The 21,980-nt window shown below is 41.8% G+C and overlaps 1 protein-coding gene across 1 annotated transcript; it reads left to right on the top strand.

Annotated features, from left to right (window-relative positions):
• Positions 1-657: 657 nt before the first annotated feature.
• Positions 658-19,867, top strand: C3H6orf58 (chromosome 3 C6orf58 homolog). The gene is made up of 7 exons (XM_054196477.1): positions 658-671; positions 3,989-4,311; positions 9,534-9,620; positions 14,934-15,118; positions 16,305-16,438; positions 16,865-17,103; positions 19,689-19,867. The coding sequence occupies exons 2-7, from the start codon at positions 3,990-3,992 to the stop codon at positions 19,865-19,867; spliced, it is 1,146 nt and encodes a 381-aa protein (XP_054052452.1). The 5' UTR covers positions 658-671; position 3,989.
• The last annotated feature ends 2,113 nt before the right edge of the window (positions 19,868-21,980 follow it).

The raw sequence follows: 21,980 nt of genomic DNA, 5'->3' as shown, positions 1-21,980 counted from the left end.
CATTGGATTTGATTTGGAACATTATTCATTATCAGTTCATTTATTATTTTTTTTTCGTGCTACTGTGTATGCCCAATTCAGTAGATTGCTTCTGTTAAAAAAAAGGGAAACGTGAATATTTTTTTAGCCATCCTTCATTAACAGGATTTATCAGCACAATTTAAAGCCTGAATTGTCAGGATCTGCGGCAGAGGCTATTCTGTCTGGTGAGGCAAGATCAGCAGATAACATGGGAAGGCTTTTGCAGAGGGGAGAACAGGATTAATCAACAATACGAAGGAGAAATTCCAAAGAAGGAGAAATTTTAGGTCCAAGGATGTATGGAGGAGCCAGGATATGAGGACGCAGCACCTCTTGCTGGGTCCACCACGCACACAATGTCACTTCCCCTTGGATGGCTGATGCTCTTGCCACAACACGTGTTGCTGCATTAGTGGTAGAGTCCACTCATGTGGCCTTGGGCTTTGGCTGATGGCCTTTACTCCCAGCCACACCCAAGAGAAGTGGAGTAGCAATTTAAAATCCCTTTTATAGCCCTGTCATGGGGTTTTACTGTAGGACACTGGAGCCAGAGAGATCCTCCCTGCTAAATATCAAAGGCCTGTGACAAAAAAGAAATAGAAAGCCAGTTCAAAGTAATGGCAACAAAGACTGGTAAGCAATCTAAATACATTCACTGCTACAAGTTTATCCAGTGAAATACATGAAGAATATTTTTAGCTAGAGTGTGGTCGTGTTTTTCCTGGAACAGCTTGCAGTCAAGCAGCACTTACAGTCATCAGTGGAAATGTCAGGCATGAAAAAAGGGTGACAGGTGACAGGCAGGTTCGTACAGACCAATATCCCATCTAAATGAAAACTCATTCTTCTTCCCCTTAGGACATTTGCCCTAAAAGAAAGTGGGTGAAGCCTTCCTTTCGGTGCTGTTTCACGTGAGTGAAGGATAGTGACATCCCCAGGTTACCTGAAGGTTTTCTCACCTGCAAAGCTCTGTGTCAGTTCTGAGCTCATTCCAGGGAGGGTACTGATGCCTCTTCCTCACTGGCTTGCCAGTTCATTACTCGGGGTGTGCCATCAGGACTAAGGAACTTCATGTTTTTATAGTTTTGGGACTTAAACATGGGCTGCCATTTCTTCTTATTAGATATCTCAACTAATGTAGTTGGTGCTCATCAGCTTTGATGCAGTTATCTTGAAGCAAACTGTGCAGCCCAACTGAAAACTACAGTGTTCTCTCTTGAAACTTGACAACAATTACATATCAAACCTGAATTTACCATCTATCACTATCTACACTATTTTCCAGAACTTGCTTCTCTTACAATGTCTGTAAGAGCACAGCCATACTGAGTAACTGGTAGAGTACTTATTAAGAGTGGTGAATAGAATGGTGATGCTGACATTACTAATAATCTTCCTTAATCTTCCAATTATTTAAAATGCTGACATGCCTGAAGGGATACTGTGACTCAAGACCTGACAGCAACACCACTTAAGTCCAGTTGACGTCACCTGAATCCTCCCCTCGTCCTGCTAAGGGCAGCAAACCAACAGGACTGGATTCCAAGCTGGAAACAGCAGCACAGAAATTTCTCAATGGAAAACTGTTGTCCTTACAGTCTTACAAAAACTTCAGCAACTTATTTGCTTTTCTTGTTTAACGTTATTTACCATTTAGTGTATAGCACAAACCTTTTTTTTTTTATATATCAAATAGCTCAAAAATTGACATAGGGCAAGCATTATGTCATTAATTTATCTTAATTCCTTATTATAAGTCTTTTGAGAAAGTACGTTTTTGCCTCCAAACTAGTATTTGATATTTGTATGGCTGCCCAGACCGGTGTTAATAGGATCTGCCTTTCTAGACGGCAGAGCAGGGGGAAGGTTTTTCATGCACGATAAAGTTCCACACAAACAAGGAACCAGTCAATTTACTACATGTAATCTGCCGTGAGAATATAAATATATTGTATCTCTGTGAAAAATGGAGATGTTTATTCACATCTCTTTACCTTAGGCGCTTAAAGTGAAATCACTCATATAGTACGAATGACTGGTATCTCTCACTAGGGGAATTCAAGCTCTCCTCTTTGACTACAGAAAGGAAGAGAGAGCTTATATTCCCAAACTGGACACTTATTTCAGTGATGGTAAAAACAACCCCCTCTGTTACTCACTCCTTCATGTTCCCAACTAAAAATTCAGCCCTAGTGCAATTATGAGCTCTGTGTCTTTTATTTCATAGTATCACAGGATTCCTCCATGTATCTTGTGCCCTAGTTAATGCTTTTTGGCGTCTCTGCTTTTCAGGTGAGCCTAGTATAGGTAAATACACACACACACACAAACAAACACACACAAACGCAAACACAAACAACATCATTCTTGGCATTTGTCCTCAGGATTATTTTACAGAATATGTTCTTTCAAGAAAAAACAAGTACCTTTGAAAACATTTCTGAAATTATTATATAAAAGTAGTTAAAAACAATATTGATTTTATTTAATCTAAAAGTATTCTTCTATGTCTAGAATTGTAATTTCAACTCCCTCTACAGTCAGTCAAGAGCAATACATCTCAGTGGTATATTTTAAACCAGTTACATTCTGGACATTCCTGATTCTCTGCTTTGGCTGTTGAGGCAATCTACATAGTAAAGTTAATGTTTAAATGTCCACAATTAGGTTAGATAAATCCCATCCATAGAAACTTAATGAAACAACAACTTGATTATTTGAAATCTCTGTGAGGCAGCGTGATTAGAAAAAGCGTTCTCAGGACCTTGCTAATCTCTGATGAACACTGATTGCTTTTCATTCAAAAGCCTTTGGGTTTCTTTCTCAGTAGTGGAGCCAACAACAAAAAGTGACCATTGAAAAATTATGCTATTAACTAGAAATTCTCCACAATAAATAAAGATAGAAAAATTTTGAATTGAACCGATACATTCCTTTTAAATTTACTGTCAAAAGTCTGCAGCCAGATTTGACTTGCTCTCATCCAGGGTTTAAGGTACTTTAGGTACAAAAAGGCCAACTAAAACTCACAGAATTACTTCAAAGAAAATGGGCATTTGTGTTTTTTCTCATGCGAAAGAAAGACTACAGAGATAAGAAATGATGTGTGTGTTTGCTGAGTGCTCATTTGTAACCATTGCTTATCTGAGAAAAAGCAGCTGAAGATTATAAAGTCCTGGAAGTAGGTGAGGTGAAGGTAACATTTTTGTTGGAGTGTAACTTAGTCAGACACTGATTTTATCAGTGGAAGGGTGACCAAAGGGTATTCCCTTTGGAGTCTACAAGATCATGGAGGTTTAGTAGGATATAGTAGTTATAATGGCCATTTCCACACAAGACAAACACTAAAAATACAGCTAGCCGAATGCTGCATGGCCTGCAACCAGGATGATTTGTCTACTTCCAATGCTTTTATGACCTGAAGGCTGTAGACAGTTGTCCCAAGGCCAAAAGACAAAGGTGCCAATGGCAGCACCTGCCATATGTCACTGATCCTTAGTTGGCACCTGGAGCCCTCCTCAGAGCACCTCAGCCCTAACCTAACCCTGCCTGTGCCTCTTTTGGGGTGAGCTCTGTGGCATTGCTGTCCCTTCCTTACCCAAAGGAACTAGGCAGGGAAAAGGAAGGTGACAGCTAGTAAGAAACACAGAGACAAAAATGTTGATAACGCAACTGTGCAATCAGTACTGTAGCACCTCAGCCTTTTGGGAGGGTGGGTATATATCATGGACAGCACAGATTTGGACATTTTCTGGTCAGACTGATCCCTCTAAAACATCTGCTGCTGCTCCCCAGAACCCACAGGGAGGACAGAGCATTACTCACAGTTTGCTAATCTGGCAACTCCACGTCAGGGTCACTGGAAAGAGGGAAGGACCTCTGCATCTGAGTCACCCTTTTTTACCCAGCCCTCAGCTTTCATGATAAAAGCCCTGCAGCCACAAACACCTGGGTCACAAACCTTCACAATGTGGCCCTACTTTGGCACACATGCTCTTCTTATAGTGACTCTTACACTGATTCCAGCAACTGCCGCAGCACAGAGTGAAAATGATGCCACCAGAGAAGATGACTATCCCCCTCTGTGGGACCGTGCCCCTGAAAGCCTGCTGGATTTCCTAGTAAAGGACAACAAAATTGTCATCAACCCTTGGAACTATCAAGAGCGACTGGGAGTGTACAAGAACATGCTAAACTCTTCAGCCAAATATTTTACTGCCTTTGGATCCCAAAATTTTGGCAATATTCTCTGGGGATTACCGTTGCAGCATGGGTGGCAATTTCGTACAGGTATGAGTTATGTCCTCAAGCTGCTGGAACAGCTAAGTGTTCCCTAGACCCACTTTAGGTCATCCTTTCCAAGATTTCTGCCTCATAAGCCCAGTATAGCCACAGACAGTGTAAATTTTGATGTACTGAGCTAAGCTGCCAATTTGAAAAAGAAATCCTGAATGAAGGGAACACCCTTGACCTGTTGAGCAATAGGTATTAAACTTGGTAATAGGACAAGGTATTGCTACACATAGGACTGGTTAGAATCCAGAAGATCTGTGTCTTAGATGGGCAATATTTCAGTTAGCTGAAAATCTTTGAAACTAGAGTTGCTCTGGTTTATAGCAGGTAGGTTTCAGAGCCTGCACTCTGCAGTGCTGTTCTTAAATTGTTAACTAACAGGCTTTCTTTGTTTGTTAATGTTATGATCCTCTCTTGGTGGTTTAAGTTTCATTTCTAATACAGGTAGTTGAGAGTCTGCCTCTGCCTCTGAGAATTTGATTTCATTTGCCCTTTTTGATCAGTTTAGGAGTAGCCTCATTATTTCTAAATGCATTCTTGACAAAAGTTAAAGTTCATTCTGTTTGTTGTTTTTTTGTTTGTTTGTTTTGTTGTTTGTTTGTTTCTTTTTAATTATGACAAAATTCTATTGGTTCATCCCCCAAAAGCTGGTTATTATCTGGGGCAGTCATTCTTGTTTGCTTGTTGGCCATGCTGGGGAAGCAGACACAGGAATTTGTGTGAAAGGCCCCTTGAGGTTAAGGCTGCAATATCTTATCGAGGGCTTTATCAGAGAACGTGTTCTCCCATATGCTGCCTCACATGCAGCAGGCAGTGAAGCTCTCCATTCAAAGCCAGAGCTGACTTGCTTTGTTCTAGCAACCAGGAGAGGTATGAAGAAGGGAATGAGAGTCAATGATGTTTTCAGGAACATGTGCCTGGTGTTAACCAAGTGTAAGCAAAGGCATCTGTCTGCCTGTTCTTGTCTTTATTGGTAGTAATCTGTAGTTCCATGAAGTGGTGGTTTGGCTGAAGCTGTATGTTTGGAAGAAGACAGAGGTGCTGCAGCTGGTGGTGAAGGAAGGCTGCCAGCATTTAGTCACACCAAATGGAAAATTAACTGCTAAGTCAAAATAAGGAAAAGGAGGTACAGTAAACAAAATCCAAGCAGGCAACTAGCTGTCAAACAGACAGCAGCAAGAAGAATTCGGTTGGAGTTTAGACAAGCTTTTTCCTCTTGCCCTTCTTTATGTATAGGAAAAGAAAGAGAAGATAAAGAGGATGGCTGGTGCAGCAGGATAGTTGGTCCAATGTGTGGCAGAGGCAAAGATAACTGGATGCAAAAGCTACACCTGGGTGGTGACCTGCTGGGAAGGATCTAGTTATGTAGTGTGGCCTCATCCACAAACTGAAGATATGCCTGGTTGTGGTAACAGTTCCCAAATAGAGATGAGGGACATGGTAGGTGTGAGGAAGATTTGCACCTGGTTGCAGAGACAGGTAAAGACCTGTCACCTGCTAAAAAATCATAGGACTACATATTTTTGAAATTACATCAACAGAACGTTAAAAAAATAGTAGAAGAATCACATGGCTGGAAAGAGTTTTACAGTAAAAAACATGAGAAGTTGAAAAATAAATGGATAAAGGAGTAAGAAAGACAGAATTTTGGTGCATACAGTAGTGAGGTTAGCAACTGGCTAAACCTAATCCAGATAGGCAGCTGGGTAGATTAGTGAGGAATTTTGTTCAATTTTGTTCAATATATTCATTAATGACCTAGATGAGGGGACAGAGTGTATCCTCAGCAAGTTTGCTGATGATACCAAGCTGGGAGGGGTGGCCGACACTCCAGAGGGCCGTGCTGCCATCCAGCGTGACCTGGACAGGCTGGAGAGCTGGGCAGAGAAGAACCTAATGAGGTTCAACAAAAGCAAGTGTAGGGTCCTGCACCTGGGAAGGAAGAATGCCAAACACCAGTATATGTTAGGGGCGGACATGCTGGGAAGCAGCTCTGAGGAGAAGGACCTGGGGGTCCTGGTAGACAGCAAATTATCCATGAGCCAGCAGTGTGCCCTTGTCGCCAAGAAGGCCAATGGCATCCTGGGCTGCATAGGGAAGACTGTGGCCAGTAGGTCGAGGGAGGTCATTCTCCCCCTCTACTCTGCACTGGTGAGGCCACAACTGGAGTATTGTGTCCAGTTTTGGGCTCCCCAGTTCAAGAGGGACAGGCAACTACTGGAGCGAGTCCAGCGTAGGGCAACCAAGATGATTATGGGACTGGAGCACCTCCCTTATGAGGAAAGGCTGAAAGAGCTGGGACTCTTTAGCCTGGAGAAGGTTGAGGGGGGACCTGATTAATGTTTACAAGTATCTAAAGGGTGGGTTTAAGGAGGACGGAGCCAGGCTCTTTTCAGTGGTTCCCAGCGACAGGACAAGGGGCAATGGGCACAAGCTAGAACATAGGAAGTTCCGTTCAAATACACGGAAAAACTTCTTTACAGTGAGGGTGACAGAGCACTGGAACAGGCTGCCCAGGGAGGTTGTGGAGTCCCCTTCTCTGGAGATTTTCAAGACCCGCCTGGATGCAGCCCTGAGGGATGTGGTTTAGGCAATCCTGCTCTAGCAGGGGAGTTGGACTAGATGATCTCTAGAGGTCCCTTCCAACTCTGAAGATTCCGTGATTCCATGATTCCGTGATTGCGTGAATGACTGAAGCATTTGTATATTGGCATAATAAGCTTGGGCAAACAAAAGCAGGATTTGAGTTCATGGTGCAAGACAGCAGATCCTTGAAAATACTACAAAAATTGTTGAATTAACAATTCTGTCTGGTCATGAAAGTTATGTTGCTGAGAAAATATTTTTATGGATATGGTCCTATATAAACCACAAAAAGCAAGTGAAGCTGCTACTTAATGTAAGTGGTATAAAGATTTGCAATAATCTGCTCGTGCACATAAAATGAAATCAGTAATTTGCCTAAATTTACAGCAGGGACAATGATATTGAGACAACGCAGCTGATAGGAATGAGACTGTGGAAATAGAAATAGTCACTTGTGAGATGGAGCTAAACTGAGAGTCCTACCTACACAGACGGAGGAAACTGGATAGTCTCTACACCCACTTGGACGAATTGACATATACAAGGACAAATCCAGGAGCAAGAAATTTAAGAAAGATTCAGGTGGTATTGTATGTCTGAAGAGTAGAAAAGGTTGAACTTACATTTAAGAAGAAAGAAAAATGGGGTGAGGACACAAAAATACTTATTTCTCTTACATGACCAGTAGATGAGACATTAGAATAAGTATAGAGGAAAGAATATTTGGAGACATGGAGCTAAACAGGAAAACGGATAAAGTACAGCTTATTTGAATCAAAGGTAGATTGTGTTCAGACTAACTCGATATCTTCTTTTATGATATAAGTAATGTTTTACCAAAGTTCAGAAAAGCATTTCCTCCCTTTGTAAAATCAAAGCATAGAATGAAAGTTTTTAACAACACTTTACAAAAGAAGAACAAAATAGGGAACTGCAAATCTAGTAAAGGAACACCTGAAGGAGAAATTAGTGATGAGCGTTGCTTAGGGAAATTTACAGCTAAAAGGAGGATATGCTCAGAGTTCTTCAATTATTCTTGAGAACAACTGCATTTACCTTTTTCATTAACAACCTTGCCACAAAAAAGAACAGCGAGGTCTTGCTGAACAGGTTGCACATAGTTGCTAACGACATACAGCTGGGAGGCACTGGCAATCCAGAGGAGGACAGAGATAGCTTGGGCGGACCTGAAGACTAAAATAACAGTCAAGTTAAACACAGGGAATAGAAGAGGGCAGACAGAACAAAACTGGAGTCTAGTGGGGTTAGCGCTTCCAGCTCCAAGTAATTAATACAGATCTTATAATTAGCACCGATACTGCCTCTTCCTAGGACAAAATGCCTAGGCTAAATTAGTAAATCTCACATACAATTCTGCAACATTTTGTGTTCTTTTTTCTTCTTTTCCTTTATTATTCTTATTCATCCCCTTTGCACACCAGTGAACTAGTGCTGCCTATTTCTGACACGCTGTGTGGAAGTAGAAGCGTGAAAAAAAAATCTTTCTGTAAATATTAAAAAATATCATTTTTCACAAAAAAAAGTATCCTGTTGGACTGGATACCTCACCACTGCAAGTTCGTGGTCTCAGTGCTCTGCTACTGAAAGATACAGGCTTGAGCGGGTAGCAGGCCCCAACGCACAAACTCTGTCCAGTCAGCTAGAAAGGGTAATTAGGATAATCTGTATGCACATGGTTCATGATCTTCTCTTCTTCTCAAGTGAAAAGTATCAGAAAATTTGGGTTTGTTTTTAAAGAACGTAATGAGGTTTAGTTTTAATCTGACAGAAATGACGTTGTTATTCAGCTGACTTGTCAGAAAATAACTGCTCTGCAGGGCAGAGTTTGGGAACTTCTGGAAGAGCTCAAGTCATTGGACCTGACTGTGGTAATTTCATGTCATACACTTAAAGCAGTCTTCCTGATTCACTACGTGACTCCTTACCACATAATGTACACTATGCTGTCAAAATTTAGGCTGTTTCTCCATGTCACGTGCTAAAAGTAAAATATGCCTTACATGCTGTCATTAATAATTGCGAAATGTCTTGCATGTTTGCTGCAGCACAGATGTTTGAAAACCCTGCTAATCAGATACAACAACGTTTGCATGCGTAGCTTCACAGTAAGGTCATGTTTGTATGCATCATTAAACCGGAAGGGATTCTGTATCACACAACCCAATTAGGTGAGACAATTACGAGCGCATTTAATTTGTGCTATTCTGCTCGTTAAGCAGCTCTCCTACACCAGCAGCCCTGCATCTATTGAAAATGATGCATCAGCTATGCATGTGTTTATGTCCGTATGTGCGTGTGTATTTATATCTCCATAAAAATGTCACTGTGATGTCCTACTTTCAGACAGTTCCGTAAATTCTCAGAATCTATTTACAGCGAGGAATAAATCGAGCTGTAAAGCACAATCAAATTACTATGCACTGCATGAAGTATTGACTGAGAAATTCAACTACTCTAGGAACAGTAGTTTATGAAGCAAAACAACTGTAATTGTTCTGCTTCTCTGAGCAAAATTCTGCATGCTTTACTCCTGTATATTTTTTTCATCTCTGTGGGAATTCTTGTGTGAAAAAGATTGAGAAGTATTTGGTGTATTATTTCATTTGATTCAGGCAGATTAGCAGATCCTTCCAGTGTGACTTCCTGTGGCTATGAAGATGGAGACCTCCTGTGCATATCTGTAAGAAGTTGGTGGTCCTGTAAGTATATGCTATTACACTACTGTTCTCCAAAACATGGTAAGCGTCCTATAAGGCAATTTAGAATCTTTCTTCCCCTTAGACTTCTATATTAGAAAGTAATTTCAGTGCTACATAATTTTCCATCGAAAATTTGCAGCAAGACGCCTAAGTGTGAGCGAGTAAATGAAAGTTAATTGACTTTGATGACTTATTTGAGGAAGGAATTTTGCAAATTTGCAGCTTTAAAATGTTTACACTGCAAAAATGAATGTAAAAATGTGTGAGAAACACCATGACAGGTATCTAGATTTGTAGGCGTTTGTAGAAATTACAGTTTTCAATTACTTCAGAGCACATCTGTTCAGTTTAGATGCTAATACTTCGAACTAAAAGTTAGTGTGAGAATGTCAAGCAGGAATCTTTGGTTCTTGCACCACCCCCAGTAATACACATCTGACAGGACTTTTATGCCTTCAGTTGCACCTTCACAACTTCACTGTGGTCAGTGGGCTACAGGGAATGAAATAAAGGGAGGCTTTTTGCCCATGATATCCAAATAACTTCATTATCTTCATACACTGACATTTATCCAGCAGACTTTCAAGTATTCAGTTAAAACTTAGTTAATACTTTGACCTGGTGTACATGACCTATGAGACAATTTCTGTTCACGTTAGTATTGGCTTTGGACTTCTAGTAGGTTGAAATTCTGTTTAATTTTTTTTAGTTATTCCAGTAAGTAGCAACAAACTGAAGACAGTGACAGAGAGAGAGAGAAGTGCAAAGATCTGAATTTCCGGTGTCAATGCCCTGATGTTTTCAGTGTTTTCCTCAATATCTCGGTATTGCCTCAATATTTTATCCTCAATACACATCCAAATAATTAAATCTTCCCAAAAATGGAAACATCCAAAATTCCTGGATACTTTTGATAATTCAGGCCATTCATATGTTGCCATATTGAACTGGAGTTAATACACGGTTTCTCTTAGCCTGAGAGACACAAGAATTTCATTTGTAAAAATGTATATCATAGGTGTAACAGGAGAATGGACCTATCCATTACACCTAAACAAATGTGCATTGCAGGAAGCCATCTGATAGCCTTCTATGGTGACATGACTGGCTGGGTAGATGAGGGGAGAGCTGTGGCTGTTGTCTACCTCAACTTTAGCAATGCTTTTTACACTGTCTCCTGTAACATCCTCATAGGTAAGCTTACGAAGTGTGGGTTAGATGCATGGACAGTGGGGTGGATTGAGAACTGGCTGAATGGCAGAGCTCAGAGAGTTGTGATCAGCGGCACAGAGTCCAGTTGGAGGCCTGTAACTAGTGGTGTTCCTCGGGGGTCAGTACTGGGTGCAGTCTTATTCAACATATTCATTAATGACCTGGATGAGGGGACAGGGTGTACCCTCAGAAAGTTTGCTGATGATACAAAACTGGGAGGAGCAGCTGACACAGCAGAAGGCTGTGCCACCATACAGCGAGAGTGTTGCGGGGAGAGGAACCCAATGAAGTTCAACACGGGCAAGTGTAGAGCCCTGTACCTAGGGAGGAATAACCCCATGATCCGGTACAGATTAGGGGCTGACCTGCTGGAAACCAGCTCTGCGGAAGACCTGGGAGTCCTGGTGGTCAACAAGTTGACCATGAGCCAGCAACATGCCCTTGTGGCCAAGAATGCCAATGGCATCCTGGGGTGCATTAAAAAGAGTGTGACCAACAGGTCGAGGGAGGTCATCCTCCCCCTCTACTCTGCCCTAGTGAGGCCACATCTGGAGCAACTGTGTCCAGTTCTGGGCTTTCCAGTTAAAGACAGACAGCGAATTACTGGAGAGAGTCCAGTGGAGGCCCATGAAGAAGATCAGGGGACTGGACCATGTCTCTTATGAGGAAAGGCTGAGAGACCTGCGTCTGCTTAGCCTGGAGAAGAAAAGACTGAAAGGGGACCTCATCAATGCTCATAAATATCAAAAGGGTGGGTGTAAAGAGGATGGGGCCAGGCTCTTTTCATGGTGACCAGCAACAGGACAAGGGGCAATGGACAAACAGGAGGTTCCATCAGAACATGAGGAAAAACTTCTTTACTTTGAGGGTGACAGAGCACTGGAACAGGCTGTCCAGAGAGGTTATGGAGTCTCCTTCTCTGGAGATAATCAAAACCCATCTGGACGCAAATGCAATTCTGTGCAACCTGTTCTAGCTTTAGCATGGGGATTGACCTAGATGATCTTTAGAGGGCCCTTCCAACCCCTACCATTCTGTGATTCTGTGAAGCAATGCCATCTCAGTGATGGTGGCATCAAATTTGGAACCACCTTTGCACTAGGCAATCCAGAGAAAAGGCAAAGTCATAAACTCTACTGAAGGACCAGCTGTGAGCTAACTTAGCCATATGCACTGTTGGCATCATTCCTGGTAGATGTGGCAGAGCACCTTATCCTCCTGTGGGACATAAGGGTAAGTAAGTCCACTGCCAGGATCATGGGAGAAATAACAGTGTGTGAGACAGGATACTATAACCCGGTTTTTACATAGAAAGGAAAAATAAACAGTTATATCCACTTCTAGCTAAGAGCTTTGCAGAAGAGGAAAGGAAGGAATCTGGAATGCCAGATGCAACCCAAGGGTATCCATTCATTGTTGCACAGGGCAGCCCAATGAATAACACTTGTGGCATCAATAGAAAAAGCACTGATAGTACAATACGCTCTGTCTCAAGTGCAAGAATATGTGTAGCCTGTTTCCCTCTGTTACTTTTACAGCCAGTGTCCATATGCAAACAGACTCCTCAAACAACGCATACCTAGATTTCTAGAGTTCATCTTATAAATTTTTTTTGGAGCCCATGAAAACCCATGAGAAACAGTTACATTTTCTTTTGATTAATCAAAAATATTTAATTAATTTTCCTACACAAATTGAATAACATATCTCAACCAGTCCAAACTGAATCCCCCAAATGACATTTTTGTTTCCGTTTTTCAAAAGCTGAAGGAACACATTGTTTTTAATAAAATAAATCCCTTTTTCTCTGATCTGAGACAAAGTCAATATTTTTAGAGACTCTTTTTTTTTCTGAAACTGGAACTCTGACTCTTTTAGGAAGTTTATCTTCTGTCTTTAAAGAAATGGAATGGACAGATGGGGGGGAGGGAGGGAAGAAAGACAAGACCAACCTATAGATTACAATCACTAATTATATCTAAAGGCAATAAAATGATGGAAATTTTTTCTTTCTTTTTTTTTTTTTTTTTTAAGGGAGTAAAATGACCTTGTAAGTCCTCCAGTTTCAATATTCTTTGCCTCGCTTGGGAAGAGAAAGCCTCACGTTCTTTTTTCTGTAGCACTTCTCCCTCCATCACTTCTGTCCCTTGCTCCCTCAGCTTCCCTGTTGTCTCCTTTTCCAAGAGACCTGCTGGCAGGCTGCGGTGAGCGGCACTCTCCCTTCCCTGCCACACAAGCACTTTGTTGTAGAGGCCCTTTGAATGAAGGTTCTGACTGTGAGCCAGCAATTAAATGTACATATCTTCAGTGAACAAAGGCATAAGCATAGAGTAAATTTGAAATACAATTTTAGAGTAAAACCAAAGCTCACTGTAATACTCACTCCAACTTCAGTTTCCCGTCTCTGTTGGTGGCAAGCAGCAGGTGCTCCATAGGAAGGTGTCCCATGCAGTGACCAGTAACAGGGGTCATTGCATAGCCCCGTGCAAGCAGAGGGCATTCCTGGAATAGAAACCACCACCTTTACTTTCTCAGTGTTTGCATTCCTGTTCTTCACTTACTTCTAAACACTGCACATTTGCTTAATACCAATTTTGTTGCCTCCAGAAAACGTATAAGCTCAGCCTTGATTTACCCTGTTGTAGCAGGAACATGCAAAAAGTCTTTCAGACTGCACAGAAATGTTTCCTATTGTTCTGAGGATGTAAGTGGTTTCAACTGGCCTTCAGGGCAGCCCTCTCTGGCATGAGTCGTCCTATGAAGCCAGGAATGAGCTTAAACAAGAAACTCACATTTAATAGACCACAAGGTGTATGAGACACTCCCTGCTTAAGAACTTCAGCCTTTTTTGCCTGGAATAATACTCAGTACATTCCATTCCTGCATTGTTTTCCGCCCTCTGAGTCACCCGAGCAGGTACAAATATGTAATATACGCAAGCCCACTTAAAAGAATGTAAGTATTTTCTGATGTGAAATGCTGATTTCAACACTTCTCATGAAAATAGTGAACAAGAAGCAAGACCGAGCTTAGCAATGACTCCCAGTGCAACACTGTTTTCTCATCACTTGGGACTTTTCCTTGATCTTCATACATTTCCTCCTGCATTCCCAACTAGGCCCACAAAGAGGAGGTGGAACAATGGTTTCCCATGAGTAGGACAGGGGTACATGGTAGGTGGTCAGGTTTTGATGATTTTGGTCCTCACTGCTGGGACTGCGTACAAGATAAGTAGGCAGATTGTGGCCCTGAGACCAAGCACGAGCAAATGACTTCTCAGCACAATGGCTTGGGAGTATCCATCCAAGAGGGAGAAGAGCTGGTCTCCAGGCTCTTCTTCACTGAAAGTTATTAAGCTTTATTTCCACAAAGAGGACACGATTAATAGGAGAATTTTAAATCCTCCTTTCAAATGAGGAATATCAAATAGCCCTATGGGCACTCTCACTGGAGATGTGGTCCAGCACAGGTGAGAAATGAACCTGGTTTTCCTACATGCTGCGTCTGACTCCTCCAACTTCTGGATCAGACCAAAGGAAGCCATCATCCTGAAATAAATATAAACAAACCAACTGAGGTAATTTCCAGGAAGCTTTCAGTAAGCAAAATCTTTTTTAAAAGCAAAATTATTATTTTCCAGTAAAATATCACTAGTATTTGCCTTTTTTTTTCTTACATGCCTAGGGTGCATAGAAGAGGTATTTTAATGAAAACAATATTCATGGAATACCCCTTGGTCTTTCTGTACTTAGTTTGCAACTAATATTTGAAAGACTTTTGATATCCTGTCCATGACAACCTATAAAGGTCTAACTTTTTTCAGTTGTTTGTCCTTTCCTGCAAAATACAGCACACTGTCAGCTCATGCAAGGCTATTAAAGGACAATATATAAATGAATATTACAAATCACGTCTAAACTATACAGATATCATCATTAGTGCATTTCAGTACATATGTCCAACTGCTGAACAGAGTTGTATCACAGTGGCAATTCGAAACGGTTGCATTTGGTATGGGAGAATGTTCATTTTTCTATGCCTGAATTTTTCATTTGCTTTCATTTGTGATTAAAACCTCCTCCTTTTAAATTATTGTTACAGGTATGAACTACTACCTGGCTGTCATACCCTTTCTGGGGGCAGTGGAGGCTGGTCTCTTTGGGCAGCTGCAGTACGAGATAGAAATATTGCCTCCAGAGGAACAGAGAGATGATTTCTGTTATAGTGTTGCCGACTGCCGGTCTCGCAATCCCAAGCTCATGGATGAGTGGAAGGCCTATTTTGAAGTAAATAATTTTACTCTTTTTTTTTCATATTTTGTAGGAAATTATACCAGAATATTACTTTTAAAAACTATTATTAGTGTTATTTGTAAGATTCAGAGAGCTTGGTTTGCTTTCAATAGCAGCCTGATATAAAAGTAACACGCAGAAAAAATGAAAAGCATGACATAAAGTGAGTTAGAGATAAGAAGGCTAGGATTTTCACAGTTATGGATTTTTTTTCTTCCTTTAAGATAATCCTGTATTATTGGGAGTCTGTCCCAAGAGGCCCTTTTGACAACAGTTATATTTGTATTCTTGCTATACGGCTTATGTTAGCAATGCAAAATAAGCATGCAAAATAGAACATCACCCTTGAGAAATGGCCTTGCGTTGGTTTTATATGGTTCATTTATTCTTTTGAACATCTAAAAAACTGAAAATGCTGGAACTTCATTCAGAAGAACACTTGTTTATGCAAGTAGATATTCTCTTTCCTCCTCATTCAGCTGTTCCCTAATCCCAATATTTCTTACTTCGTACATTCAATAGCTATTTTTATAGATAGACTTCTATATTCAAGATTTTTATTGGCAGGCGAATAATTGATAATGATCAGAAAATTTAAACCATAAGTCCCTCTTGGCAACCGTGACTGAAGGTAGAGGTTTTAGGAGCAAGACTGAATTTGTTTTCTTAAGATTATTTTTCCTAAGCATTATATTTCAGAAGTTATAATAGAAGATCTACTCCTCAAATAGCCATAATGATAACCATTAAGAATCATTTTCCTACTTTCTGAAAATCTCCAGAAAGCTGTAGCTGAAAGAGCATAAACAGGTTTTCAAGGAACCCAGTATTACAGCTCAGAAGCTTCCATGGCACTCAGATACAAAAGTCAATTGAATTATTGTGACAGAATACCTAGATTATGTGGGCAAAACCCTCACTCTGTTGAAGTCAAAGAACGGCAACTCCAGTTAACTTCAGTGGGGATATGTATTCACTTTATAAATCTATATTAATGGTCTTTTTCTCCCTGTGTCAGACATTATAGTTACTTACAAAGCAACACATTCTAACTACTCAAAAGCAATTTCCCTTAGCTTGCAAAGTTAGTATTTTGTGAGATATGTGCATAAGTCTGAAAAATTAATTTGGTTTAAACACCACCCTATTTCTCTGCCATTTTTCCTCCCCGTTGCTGCAGTATCTGTTGTCTACAGAACACAAAGCTGGGAGCCCTGCAACCTTCTCCTCCTTCAAAATGGATGATGCCCTCCATCTCATGTGGAGAGCGCACGTTTCCTCCATTGCTTACGCGCTGCCCAAGTTCCAGGACAGGTACCGGGATGAGAGAGGTGGCCCAGGGGGATCTTCCTACCTCCATGCCTCTTTGGAAGGACAGTATCCCAACAAAGTCACTTTAGACCTCTGCTCTTTAGGCTCTACTCTTCCTTCCGCTCTCTTGGAGCATGGGATGACCAGTGAGAGATGGCTGCCCAGGCTGCCATGGGTGGGCAGGCTGTGGGTTTAACAGGAGACGTTGATTCCTCTCTGGGACCTGCAGCCAGAGTCAGGAGCTGTGTCTAGTCTGGGCAGAGGCAGCCATGCCAGCAGAAATTAGGTGTAAAATGCTGAAGTAGGCTTTAATTCATTGTGACGCTGAGACCACTCAGGATTTTATACTGAACAAAACATAATTTGGGATAAATGTGTTCTACAGTACATTTCAATTATCTGTTACATTTTTCTTTTTATCTCTTCCAGCTTAAAATATCTCTCTGATCCAGAAGCAAATTTTGGTGAAGACTGGGCTAATGCTGTAGATTTCATTGCAGCCACACACTTCTCTACAGATTTACAGACTACAAACGAGTTCCAGTCTTTCCTGCCCCAGAGGATGCTCACTGAAGGGGACGTCCTCCCATCCATTAGTGACTTCAGTCCACAGCAAAATAGAGTCCTGCTTTCAATGAGAGCTCTTCACAAAGTAAATCAATTAACAGGTACAAGACTGATCTACAAATGCCTGTAATGCATAGATATTTAATATCTTGTTCTCTCTTTCTGTACCTTTCTCCGTATGAGGACATGACTTTTTGATATACAATAGTATAAACACTTTCCAGAGACTAAAAATAAAACAATACAGCTAAAAATACAACCTTAAGTAGACAACACACCAAAGAGCAAATGCAGCGATGGGTTAACACTGTCGATGTGCAGTGAGGATTTCGCGTGAGACAAACGCATCCTTTGTTGGAGCAGATGATCTTTTTTTTTTTTTCCTCCATTTTTCACGGGAACTTGGAAAACACAAAGACTAGTTTGTGTTTCAGTAGTTACATCTGAAATCATTAAAGCTGTAAATGAAGTTATTAAACCAGTTGAGGTCATTACAAAAAGTAGGCAAATGATCATGAACAACAGTTTGAGTGTCCAAAAGCATTCTGGTTTTGGTTTTGTTTTTTGTTCTTGTCTCAATCTTTGGACTAGCAGAGAATATTCACACTGCCCCAGCAAAATACCATGTATCCCAGCAAAACTGTATCTTTAGAAAACGTCGGACTTTCACAAAAATAAGTTGTGCATCACCATCCAGCGGTGAGACACAGAATTGCAGCCTTCGGAGGCTTCAGTTCATTCGTAGGTATTGCTGGGTTGGATATTTTTGTTTGTCCTTTGTGAAGGAAAGTTATTTTGAATCTCGAAATGAAAATACAATATAAAAATACACTGAAAAACTATTATCCACAGCTATGGCATTTTTTTTGTGTGATCGTCTTCTTCTGTTTGTACATTTCAATGAAAATACTCTCCCTAGTTGTATTTGTAGCTGAGAAAGACGTGTAATGAAGCTATTCAGTGTTAAAAAGAGCATCCTGGCATCACTGATGCCTGGAAGCACCGAGTGCTTCCCTCACACCTTCCTCATAGCATTATTCCTCAAAGCCCAAATAAGGATTTTAACAGCTCCATCCCGTTCCTGGTAGTCTATGCCACAGTTCAGGGTTTCTTGACCTTCCTTCAGGAGGGGAGGGAGCAGAGTAAGGAGAAACACCACCAGCAGGCAGCAAGGAGGGAGCAGAGCACCAGGGTGGCAGGCAAGATGAGGGCAGCACTGGAGGGACAGAGGAAAAAGAAGTGTGGATGCTGAAGATGGTAAGGGAAGGAAAGAGAGGGCTAAAGAAGTTTCATGCAGGTGCAGCCATAATGAAGTCCACAGCTGAAATCCTTTGCCTTGCAGGTAGGAGATTTCCCCAACTCTGCTTTGAAGGGATGGGCTTTGCATTCAGCTGAGAGTCAAATGCCAGCTAACTCAACTTGGTGACTGCTTTGCAGATCAGAAAAGGAGCTTTAAACTAAATTTGACTTGGGTCTGGATCCACAGCCTCAGCAGGGACCTGAAACACTAGATCTTATTGCTACAAAACTCAGATCACAAAGTGTGACATACTGGTTTTGCAAAGTCAGATTCCTCAAACTTTTAAATACATCCTGTGAGACATAGAATCCTCTTCTGCTGCTGCAAACTTCAACAACAGATAGAGGGTCTCGGTACCGCTTAGGATGGGACCATGTCCAACCCAAACTGAGATTTGATTTCTTGATTGAGAGTTGGATGACTCTTTGTTTTCCTCTAGCTGCCTCTGCCAGTCCACAGGGACCTATATTGGGAGAGTGCTGTGCTACCTCTAAAGCTTCTCGACCCACAGGCAGACAGAAGCTTCACTTTTTATGTTCTACCCCTCACCGACATCCAAAGGCAGAACAGCAGATGCTTTGTTATTGGAGACCTTTCCTGCTGTCCTCACCTCTCATGTGGTCCTCCTGTGGTCCTCCTAGGCAAGAGGCCTGTTTGCTGCCTTCTCCTCTTAACTCCTCTTCCCCCTTGTACAATACTGTGCAAACTCATTTCTTCACTGTTGGCAGTTTTATACAAAAGCACATTTTGCAGCAGAATAAACTCCTCTTGGTTTTCTAGTAGACTTTTTTTTACCCTCATATGTCCTCTGTGGACCCTTTATCCACCACAGAGATCAGCACTGAGAGGAGTGGGGAGCAGGTAATGACTACCCTGCAAACTGGTGCTAATGCCGGACTGGTCAGGCACGCTTCCCAGAGAGCCACTGCTCATTGCCTGGATGAAAGCATCAGGATCACCTGCTGCTTTAGCTTGAGGCTGTAGCTGACAGAATTTGAAATTCTTGGTTGCTTTAGATTGAAAACAAAGATGTGCACAATGTAACTACCAGGCCACTGCTTCATAAGCCATGAAGCTATGTGCAACTGCAGAACAAGACCTTAACGTGTATCTTCAATCATTTTGACTTGCAACACTGGTGACAAGGGAACAAGCCCAGTTGTCCGTCAATAACAAAGGATCCTGAGTTGAATGAATGGCCCGTGTCTCCCTACACAGTTGTAGGCAATTATTACCCCATCGGCACGCTCCAGCTTTGTCTACATTTCACTGTCCACAGGAGAGTGGTGGGTGTTTGTTGCCAGACACGCGCTTCATCCCTTGTGTGCCGCAAGCTGTGTGTGCTCCATGTTAATTTGACAATGTCATGTTGTGTTTCTTTCCAAGGAGGATTGCTGCTGAAGCTCTGGCAAAAGGCTATGTCTACTGAAGCAGGAAGAAAATTGGGCCGAAAACTGATTGAAGACTTGGCCTCAAGCCAGAAGTTTGACCCAGTGGGAATATATAATGATATGAAAGGAGCGGATCTGACAGCATTCAGTTTCTTAGAGAAAAAGCAGTTTTAACATTGATTGATTTAATCTTTTAGCAGATATGTGTCTGGTAATCTGGTCTTGGTAATTTCTTACAGCAGATTTCCTGAGTAGCCATGTGTGCATCTCTCTTATATTGAATCAATATTTTTATCCTTAATTTTCCTAATTAGCTCATTTGTTTAACTCATTTCCTTATAAATAAAATTCCTCACAGAAAAACTTACTTTATTACTTTTTCAGACTTTATAAATTATGTATCATTATTGGAGACAAAATTAAATAAAGGCAGACACTGTCTGAAAAATATGCCGTAAATTTCAGGGAGTGCAGTTAGTTAGAAGAGGCTTAGCTGAAAAGTAAAATCACCAAAAAGAAAATTGGTTCTGTTTTACCACAAACCAGGACAATTCATGGTTTTTTTCCCTGTATACAGGGTTCCCACCGGATACGTAATTGCTCAGGTCCTTGATGGTCTAACAGACGGTCACCTGAAACTTTTCTTTGAAGTTCTGATCCAAAACCAATGCCTCAACTGTTTCCCACCAAAGCTGTTATTTTGCAGACCAGCTGCGATCAAGTTTGAAGCTTTCAGGCTTTTCAAATTAAATACTTCAGTACAGATGGATCCCCTCGGTATGCTGCTTTGCAACAAGCGTGTGCCTCATGGTACTTTGGAGACGGTCCTGAGAAGTCCTGAAGCAAATGAGCTTGTTCTCTAGCAGCTCTTACATGTGCAACAGAGATTTCTGGTATTTGATTCATTTCACTTACCTCAAGAAAACACTGATCCATCTATCGACTTATGTGATTACGTAGTCTGTATAGCCACAGGTTGCTTTTCTGTTCCCCCATGTCTAACCCTTCTCGTTGCAGTGTGTCACACGTTAGATGTGATTACTGAGGAAGAGGTGCGTTCACACTGTGTGTCCTCCCAGCTCCCGGCACACTCAGACCCCAGTGCTGATCCACAAGTGAGAACACATCTTGGGAATTTGTTATAAAAACTTGGCATCAGAGGTTGTAGGGAAGTGGGACAAGGCACCTGCAGGCAACCAGGGGTCGAAGTTCCTTAGGAAATTTGATGATTTGGATCCTCCATCCTTATGAAAAATTCCCCCCCGGGGAGTAGGCATGACTGGAACTTCCTTTCTATGGTGGAGAGCAGAGGGTGGCAGTACAGCCAGTGCCTGCTGCATCCTATCAGTTTATAGCGTGTACTACAGCATAGTTAAGAATAACACAAGTCTTAGACTCATAAGTCAGAATAAGGGAAAGCAGCTTTGCTTTACCACCATCTTAGGTCTGCCCCACAGTTTTGGTTGCACCTAGCATCTTGATTAGTAACCGCCCCATACCCCTCACTCAGAAGGAGAGATGCTGGAGCAAACGGTTTCACTCTGTTGCACTCACGTAAATGCATTTCTCTTGTAGCTATTGTAGCGACAGCATTCCTGACACGCATACAACAGTCAAAGGTCTTCTACGGACATTAGGGGTGAGATTTGGACTCACAGCTTTTCCCCCAGCACGAGAGTGGCTGAAAGAAACTCTTGCAGCCTTGGTAGCAGCTGAGCAAGGGCCCTTCCAGCAGGGACCCTCCAGCAGGTACCTTCCCAGGCCGCCCCGAGCAGCCCACTCATCCACCGAGGCAGGAGCTGGGTGTGGGGGAGCACGGCCATGCTCAGGGGAGCCACACCAGCCAGGGCTGCTGCAGGGTGTCCCCACGCCTGTGGGGGAGCCCATCAGCAGCCTGAAAGGTGCATAGGAAATGGCCAGCCGCTGTGTGCCCATGGGGCACAAGCCCTTGGTCTCTCTTTGTGTTGCTAGTCCATCTCCAGGCAGCAGGAGAAACATCAGCTCCTCAGGAGTCTCCACACGTCCTGAATTATTAGCTGGATACCAAGTAAATGAAGGAAAAGAAAATTATTTCTGTCCTTCCGTGCCACTTTCCCAATTTGCTTGGTCCTGTCTCCCCAAACTTGCATAATATTTGCACTGCAAATTAAGCAATAATTATCAAGACATTGAGCAGTTAAACACTATTCTGTCCTTTAATGTCTCGGACAAAGGTTTCAATTATTCATTGTCATTTTATGGATAAACTCTTAATGTACCATCATTAGCTAACAATTTTCAAAGGAAA

This window comes from Rissa tridactyla, chromosome 3 (genome assembly GCF_028500815.1).
Source record: "Rissa tridactyla isolate bRisTri1 chromosome 3, bRisTri1.patW.cur.20221130, whole genome shotgun sequence".
Taxonomy (NCBI): Eukaryota; Metazoa; Chordata; class Aves; order Charadriiformes; family Laridae; genus Rissa; species Rissa tridactyla.
The sequence above is the reverse complement of the archived record's forward strand: the minus strand, read 5'-3'. Positions and strand labels throughout refer to the sequence as shown.

What these genes read in the sequence shown, in the direction of transcription:
- C3H6orf58 (XM_054196477.1), top strand. Translation starts at nt 3,990, where the DNA reads ATGTGGCCCTACTTTGGCACACATGCTCTTCTTATAGTGACTCTTACA. An exon ending in TGTAAGAAGTTGGTGGTCCT is followed by an intron (nt 9,621 to 14,933) that starts GTAAGTATATGC and finishes TTATTGTTACAG; the next exon opens with GTATGAACTACTACCTGGCT. An exon ending in CTGCCCAAGTTCCAGGACAG is followed by an intron (nt 16,439 to 16,864) that starts GTACCGGGATGA and finishes TATCTCTTCCAG; the next exon opens with CTTAAAATATCTCTCTGATC.